The sequence below is a fragment of the Battus philenor genome, unplaced genomic scaffold, assembly GCF_028537555.1.
Source record: "Battus philenor isolate CCGP_79_NKW_IND1 unplaced genomic scaffold, ilBatPhil1.0.hap1 SCAF_14, whole genome shotgun sequence".
In the NCBI taxonomy this organism is placed as follows: Eukaryota; Metazoa; Arthropoda; class Insecta; order Lepidoptera; family Papilionidae; genus Battus; species Battus philenor.
This window is the reverse complement of record NW_027181676.1, coordinates 12,842,864-12,851,714: the sequence shown is the minus strand read 5'-3', so window position 1 is coordinate 12,851,714 and position 8,851 is coordinate 12,842,864. Positions and strand designations below refer to the sequence as shown.

The window sequence follows — 8,851 nt, the reverse complement described above, 5'->3', positions numbered from 1 at the left end:
ATAATTTAATGAATTAATGTTATAAAAAGTGTTTCTTAATTCTGGTGTATACATATAATACAATTTGTATATTTTATGTTTGTTCTTAATTTGAATTCCTTAATACGTTGAGTACGAAACCAGAACGAAAACACGTTGTTCATAGTCATGAATCTGCAAAATTAAAAATATTTTATAACATTGCCATTGTGCGAGAGTGTTAATTTCAATTTGCTTCGGTGTAGAGAGAAATTAATTATGTCAATAAGATGCGTTATTAAAGTAGAATCCAAAGGCGTGGTCAGCTTAATAGCAGATGTTTTAGATCTGATACCGTATTGAAGAAATAAAACATAAATACAATGAGGTATCAGATAAAGAGGACTTAGTATCTTCACTCTCCCCTTCCTACCCTGTACCCCACCCTGCACTAGCTTCACGCGGCCAATGTTGTTTGTTTGCTGTAGGCTATCTCACGTTTTCGTTAGAAAAACATTATAATAATTATTTTTATTAAAACAAATTATATTCAATAAATCAGTTTATTATAGATAATAGTCAAAGCAAAAAACATAGATTTTTTGTTGAAATGATGTAAAAATTTATTTATTTTTCATCACGTTACGGGGTCTTATAGAACCTATATCGCTACAATTGAAGAGAGGAAGAGGACCAGGTTGAAAACACCCTGTCCCGCAGTAATGAATAAAATTAAAAATAAGTGCTGTTTCGAACATGTTTATGAGAGAATTTTTCTTGTATGTTTATAGTATTAAAGGAATTTTGAAAAAAAAACAACTTTATAAATGGAAATTATCTTTTATTCTGGTAGAACTGGCAGTAAACAATACTGTAATTGGCAACAAGCAATATTGTAATTTTAAAGACGAGAATTTTAGATCGGTTACTATGAAAATTTCTGAGAAACACTACAATTACCACTTGTAATGATTAAATACCAGATTTTAATGCCCTTAAGTTGTTTTTATAAAATAAATACTTTTTACGACATTTTTTTACCTGAAAAACTGTAAACCTTTGACATACAAGAAGACATTAAAACTTTTATGGTTAGTCAAAGAAAAAATTAGCTAAAACGTCTTTACAAAGAATATAAAAACATATACCATGAAAAGAATTTTTATACATTAGTTAAGCCACTGCAAATTAACATAGTCTTTTATTAATTATATTCACCTACATAGTTTCTAAGCCAAGGGAAATATTATTAAATAAAATACATTTTAATTTTTTTATTCTTTCGCAAGTTATGACGGTGTCTAATGTCTGTTTCTAACGTATTTATTTTTTTATAATCATTGTGCAGACATGTACGTTAGATTACCGCCATTTAAAAATTAAAAACATGAACTATTCAAGTTAATTTTTGTAAAAAAATGCTTATGTCATGAAATGTAAAAAAAATATTTCTACTCCGTTCTCGAACGCAGCAAGTCAAAATAGTCACTAATAATAATATAATGACGTGTAAAATCGATATAGAATAATAGAAGATATAGAAACAGCTTTCTATGCTTGTTAAAGAGCTGTCTCTGAATTACTCCTTTTATTCAATGGTAGGTACAATCGCGTACAAAGGACTATAAGTTGTCTTTTGTACGCGATTGTACTGATTGCGGTCAAGTGTCCAATTACAAATTGCAAAATTCTGTCCCGTATCGATTTTCTCATCGCAAAGTCGGGTAATTTTATTAGTAATGTATTAAAATAAAAATATAAAACTATTTTTCTCGGATCCGTAAGTTATTATCGGCAACGAACACTGATCAAAGACCTTCATCTTTAAGTATTTTGGACGAGAAATGTTTCGGAGCTTCCTAAACACTGCCTTTGCCAGTTGGATTCGGCGAGTGATCTTTTCTTGAAGTTTTACTTTCCAAGTTCAGTGACTTATCCTGGATATATATAATCGTCTACATCTTCGATTCTGGCTTCTTCAACAAACACTTGAGTAGATACGACATGGACATTAGACATTAACTTAGTCTTATCCCTATTTATTTTAAGGCTTTTTTGTCTGGAGAACCCATCGAGATCATCGAGCATTGTACTCAGGTCTTCCATGGTCTTAGCTATTATGACTACATCATCGCTAAAGTGAAGCTGATTGTTATACTCGTTGTTTATGCTGGTGCCGGGACCGCATTAGCCTAGGTGCTTGAAGACATCTTCCAGGACAGCGGTGACCAGTTTCTAAAAGTCTGACCGACATGATGGCATTTTTATACAAACACTTTAACAGCTGAATGTATCGATTGTCTATCTGGCACCTTCGGAGGGACTGCCGCACCTAAGTCTCGACCGAATCAAAGGCTTTCTCATAGTCCAACGCCTCGCCAGTCATATTGGCCAATTAAACTCTTCAGTCCTCTGTATAATCTGCCGCAGTATATGTATGTGGTCTATGAAATTAAAGCCTTTACGGAAACGGGATTTTTCGGGAGGTTGGGAGTAATCAAAGCTGTTTTCTAAACGATACGTTATGAGAATACTTGTAGCCATGACTATAGATGTAAGGCCGGTTTAAAACGAATTAAACCAATCGGTTTAAAACGAAAAAAACCGTTTAAAACCGAAAAAAACCATTTTTTTCGATTTTAAACGTTTAGTGTTGACGACTATGTTTTTCTTAAATATAAACACATTATCTATTCCAAGCGTAGACATTACCTAGCTAAGTTGAAAAACTATTACCTAGTTAACTATATTGGTTATTTTGAAAAGATTTATCAATCAGTTTCATTCGGTTTAAAACCAAACTGTAATTCTTCACCAAAGTATTATCACCTTATTTGAAGAACAGCACCACCAAACTCCTATTGTTAAATGGTTTCTGAAGGTGTTTCTAAGATGGTCGTCTACCTGTCTTTAGAAGCTCATTCGTAATTCCATCCTCACTTAGCGCTTTATTGTTTTTTATCTCTTTGAAAGCCGTACCAATCTCGAAAATGGCTCTTGTCTAGAAGATTTTCTGGTCGATCAGCAATCTATATATATATAGCTTGTAACAATTTTCTAGGTTCAACAAATAATTCCGCGTGATGTATAGAACAAACATTATAACGTCATGAAAGTAAAATTATTCACGCTATGTATAAACAAAATATAATAATAACATTACAATGAAAACAATATTTGCTTACTCTTGAATTCGAGACATAATGCATGATCTCAATATTCCGTTAAGGTTTGAATTGCATTCATGCGTTATTAATGTTTATATTAATAAAAATTATTGAAAATAAAAGAGGTAAGTTGTATGAACATTATTAAACTTTATTTTGACAAGGAAAAAAATATATTTGACAGATGTCAATCAACACTATATATGCAGATGTCGGTTCCTTTTTAACCAATTCGAGTTATAATGCCGTAATTTCTACTTTATGATGTATAGCGTATATTTAATATGGTTTGACAGAACATCCAGTGGTGTTATATTGCATAATCAGATAGATCAAATATATGCCAGTGTTTTTAAGTCAATAGTATTTATTTCCTTTGAAAACGACGAACAATTATTTAACTCGTTACAAGGATAATTTGGTATTTTATGTTTTTCTAATAAATAATGCATATAAGCGTTTATTTGTATCAGCTTTGCAAACATTTATCTGTAATCTGAATATAACATTATACAAATTATAAAAGTATAATTAATAATAAACAAAATTATTGTTATCATAATGTTTGAATCTTATATCGAAATCTTATATTCAGTTTTCTTTCACCTAAAGTACACATTTAATGTACAATATTCATAATTTTAAAACAACAAGTTAATAAATATTCTTACATATTGAATAATTCTTTTTGTATATCTTCTAGCTATTAAATTACTACAGGCGCTTTAATTCAATGTGTGTTGAAGAGTATGTTAGCACATGAGACTAACCAAAAATTATTTATAAAATCTTACAAGAAGGGTTTTCAACAAAATATAATTTAGGTTGTGACTGACTATGAAGTCAAAACTTTAAAAAAATATCTCTTTTTAATATAATATTTAAAAAAAGAATTTATAAATATTAGGATATTTCATTTTTATTACTACAAAACTGCGTAAAATGAAACGTTTTAAAGTTGACATCCGGAAACTAAGATTCATTCTAATTCGATTGGCTATACAGTTTCTAGAAACTTACAGAAAATGTTAATGTTACCAGCTTCTACATTTTTGCACTGTTTTCGGTATATTTTAAAATTATTAGTAAACGTTGCACATTCACATATAACATATATATTACGTTAGTAGGTGACTGATTATAGGTAACAGTATTATTCTGTTATTTATTGTACAGATATAAATTCTTGCGGCAAAATATTTCATTTCGTTAATTACATATAGTACTTACAAAAGTGAAAAGCGTTTGATTTCTTAAAGAGTAAAAATATGTATCTATTTATCGTAATTATTTTAACTCAAATACTCTGTATATTGTTTGTATTAAATTATTCTTTATATGTAACAACACAAAACCACATAAATAATAAACTTAAATTTGATAGGCAACTTTTATACAGGTATATGGCAATATTGTTTATGCTGACAGTTAATTCTACAGCTTTGCCCTGGTGTGGTTTACACGACTTTTCTCGAAGTCGAATTATTTTCTACGACAGACTTTAAATCGAGAACTGTTCCATAGCTAATATTTCTTAATCTTAGCAGCCTGTCCTTGTTACGTATCGGGTAAACAACGTGGAATAGCGTCAATATTAGTTAAGATTGTGACCAGTGGACGAAGTTACCTTGAAATCACTGAATTTAAAATCACATATCTCTGGCCTCGTGTATAGAAAATGGCCAAATGGGGCGAAGGCGACCCACGATGGATTGTGGAAGAACGACCTGATGCTACCAACGTTAATAACTGGCATTGGACGGAGAAAAATGCCGGACCATGGTCGAAGGACCGATTGAAGGAACTGCTAAATAATTTAATAATAGCCCAGAATGGTATAGATTGTAAAGTGACCGAGGTGGAGAAGGTTGAAGGAGAAGCCTCTGCGAATAATAGGAAAGGAAAATTAATATTTTTCTATGAATGGGACATTAAATTGAAATGGGAAGGACGCCTCGCCGGCGCCAGTGACGTCGTTAAAGGCGAGGTGCATATCCCGAATCTTTCTGAAGAAAATGATGTCAGTGAGGTCGATGTAAGTATTCAAAGGTTTTTCTCTTATTATTCAATTTATTTTATATATGTAAATGTATTTGTCAATGTAATTTTTTTGTAGCAATGTTTAACCACGTACAATCCAAAAAAAATGTATATTTTGTGTCGTAAAATATTTACCTGATTTTAATAATTATTAATAATCCATATATTTACAGCTTTTATAAAAATTAGTATAGTATTTCGGATATTACAATAATTTACACTTTATGTCATGTTTAAATATATTTTGTCAAAATTATACAACATATTTTTTAAACTTGTGCTTAGAAAATTATTAAATTCACTATTTTTCCATGATAATTCCTTCTAATTCATGGTTAACAACAAAATGAGTAACATGCTTCCTAATAGGTGAATGTATTTTTATAAAATTTAGAATAGTATGTCTAATAGTTAAAAACCAGTTATATCTAAAAGACATGGACTAAAAACTGTTGTTTTCATTTAAATATTTAACTTTGTGTTCTTAAAACCATAACATAATATTACTTATATAACAAATAAGTGACATTAGCAGTAATTGGTTATTATTACAAATGCTTTAAAGCTTTTGATTATTCAACTACCCTGTACAATATGATCCCTTTGTAATATGTTACATTAATTTATTTTTTTATTGAAATGTGACAGACAAATATCTTCTGCCAAAATATAGTGTACCAGAACACATAGAATCCAAATTTTGAAATTATTATTTTCCATGTTATTTGTTAATTCTGATACCAATGAGTTTGAATAGCATGTACCATATTAAATCTCAATGCCTATAAGCAATCACCCTGTATACACAATGTATTTGTTTCAGATGACCGTTACAATAAAAGGAAGTGGTGAAGAAGCTCAAAGAGTGAAAGCATTCATGCACAATGTTGGACGTGATGAGATTCGCAAACAACTCAATAAATACATTAAAGGTTTAAAGGAAGAATTCTCCAAAGGACTAATTTTGCCCAAAAAGGGGGAAACATCTGTAAAACCCGATAGTGTCTCAACTATAACAAGTGGTTTCAATAAGAAAATAAACATGCTACCCGTGATATCAACTGAAAATAAGCAGATTGGTTGTAAACTGGACACCAAGACAATTGAGTTGACAGAGACTTTCCAGTGTAGGGCTGAAGAGTTTTATAATGCAATGACTCGAATAGAAATGGTTACAGCTTTTACACAAGGCCATGTGAAAATGGAGGCGGAGAAGGGTGGAAAGTTTGCCCTGTTTGGAGGCAATGTAACTGGGGAATTTAAGGAACTAATTCCCGGTAAGAAAATAGTACAGTACTGGAGATATAAGCAATGGCCTGAACAACATTTCTCTGAAGTTACTTTCACTATAGATGAAAAGGTAAGAGGCTTGTAAATAATATATCTAAAGTTTACAATATTTATAATACATTCCTTTAATAGGTTTTTATGATTAGGGCGTTCTAGTAATCCAGCTAGGCTCTTCTAGGATAGTATATTTATGGGCAATGTTGATTTGTAATTATCATCATCATTTTAGCCACATCACTGCTGGACACAGGCTTCCAATGTCCTTAAGGTCATTTGTTAGGCCCTAGTTTAGCATTGACAGCTTCATGTTGTGATTATAGTGCTTCAAGAGTGTGTCTTAAAAGAAAAAGTATCAAAGTCCTAGAATTATTATTGAGGTATGAAAAGCTCAAACACCCCCACCCCCAGTTCAGAAACCAAGTTCAAACACCACAGAGACCTGATCAGGCATTACATTATTAATTTTAAATGATTATAACTTAGCCATGACTTCTCAAGAAATAAAATTAATTGATACAGTTAGATTATTTTTCTCTTAAGAATCTTTGAATTATAGTTATGTTATGAGCACCAGAGAAATGACAAATATAACTATAAGCAAAGATAAAATTATGCAATACAACATAAATTGAGAGGGAAAAAATGGTAAATATTTAGGTGGATACTCAGTTCTCACTACAGAGCTCTGAAAGTATAATAATGGTAAAACAATACAGTGGAATATGTAATACAAATAAACAATAAGCCAGAGTAATAGTTTCTTAGTGATCCCTCTAGCTTAGTTAAAATAAACACACTCAGAGAAGCAGTAAATGCCAGTATACAAATAGCATTATTTCATAACTAAATTGGATTCTGCATTTGAATAGATGACGGAAGATGTTTATGTATAAACCTGTATTTGTAAAGCAATCACATTTTCCAGGATGATCACACCTTAGTTACATTGAAACAAGATTTGGTTCCCGCATCGGAGGTGGAACATACCAGTGAGAACTGGAAGCGCTACTATTTTGATAGCATCAAACGCGCATTCGGCTTTGGTGCATTCCTGTGATCACCTCATTACATCTAGGCTAATTAGGTTTGTGTTTTTATATTGCATTTACCTAACCTAATCTGACCCAACTTTATTAAATCGTGTTTCCAATACACTAGAAATAGCGATATGTATAAATAATCCTAGAAAGAATTTTAAAAGATTATTGAACAAATAGTTGTTAAAGTTGTCTTTATTATTTTATTAAGTATATTTGTAAAAGTAATCACGAAAAAAATCCTTCAGAGTTTGTTATGGGATCTAATAAAAAAGAGGATGCCTTTGAACCCTCAAAACTTTAGAATGCTACTATGGGAGAATCCAACTTAATTCTTGTTTCTTTAAAATTGGCTTTCTTCTTATAAGGCACGCGAGTGATACTAGTTATCCACTAAAATAAAATGAATAAATTAATAAAATCAATAATCATCAATAAAAAGATCCACCTATCTTGGTTTGTTATAGGTGTAAAAGTTTTTACACAGTATTTTCAATCACCCCATATAAAGTGATCACACTTGAGTATGTTAAATTAATTAATTTTTTCTATTGAAATGCAACAGATCTATAACTTCTGGCAGCACAATCTGCAAAGACAGTATACAAAAATTAATTTTATTGTAAGGAAATCTAAATTTTTAGAATACTTATTATTATCATATTTGTTATTTCTTAGACAATTGATTTTTGTTAAGGCTGTACACCTTTACTGACAGCAAATGAGCCATACAGTACCTGTCGATAAATACCCCAACTTAAAGCCACCACTTATAGAAAAATTGATGTATTTTATGCAAAGAATAATAATGATTATCAAAAGTAGCAAATGATACTTTTTAACAGCTCCTAAGAGATACCAGATTTTTTGTATTTCGTGCGCCAGAGATACCGCTTTACGAAGTCGAAATTAGCCGATTGTCTCTTTCCAAAGGTTGATGTGCAATATTTATCGCTGGGTATGTGTACCCCTTTAAACCTTATAAACCTATTAAATCTATTAAAATTATTTTTTTTTTCCAGATTGAATTGTCATAAAATATCCAGTAAAACTGCTGTATGCTAGGGCCCCGTTGTATTTGATTGCGAGTTTTTATTTAACACTGTGATGTTCACAACTGCATCCGCACCTCTTGAGTGATCGGCAGCCTTTGTGATTCATTCGCCTGCAAGATGTTATTGCTTCTTTTTAAGTAGCTCATTGTGTAAGCAAGTGATTAATTTATGGAGTTTTTCCAATAAATTATGTTAGATATATTTGGAGTTTTTTTTAGATCCCTGTATTTTAAGTTTAGTGGTGCTGTGTGATTGAAATGAGTTTAATTAACGGATGGTGATCAAAGATTTTGTATTAAAAGGT

At 31.0% G+C, this 8,851-nt stretch overlaps 1 protein-coding gene across 1 annotated transcript; it reads left to right on the top strand.

Annotated features, from left to right (window-relative positions):
- The first annotated feature begins 4,571 nt into the window (after positions 1–4,571).
- Positions 4,572–8,748, top strand: LOC137933769 (activator of 90 kDa heat shock protein ATPase homolog 1). The gene is made up of 4 exons (XM_068777816.1): positions 4,572–5,160; positions 5,989–6,525; positions 7,381–7,539; positions 8,515–8,748. The coding sequence occupies exons 1-3, from the start codon at positions 4,804–4,806 to the stop codon at positions 7,510–7,512; spliced, it is 1,026 nt and encodes a 341-aa protein (XP_068633917.1). The 5' UTR covers positions 4,572–4,803; the 3' UTR covers positions 7,513–7,539; positions 8,515–8,748.
- Positions 8,749–8,851: the final 103 nt, after the last annotated feature.

Bases quoted from the DNA above. Each gene is read 5' to 3' on its own strand.
- LOC137933769 (XM_068777816.1), top strand. From the start codon at position 4,804: ATGGCCAAATGGGGCGAAGGCGACCCACGATGGATTGTGGAAGAACGA. The intron at 5,161-5,988 runs GTAAGTATTCAA...TATTTGTTTCAG, and splicing joins ATGATGTCAGTGAGGTCGAT to ATGACCGTTACAATAAAAGG. The intron at 6,526-7,380 runs GTAAGAGGCTTG...CACATTTTCCAG, and splicing joins CTTTCACTATAGATGAAAAG to GATGATCACACCTTAGTTAC.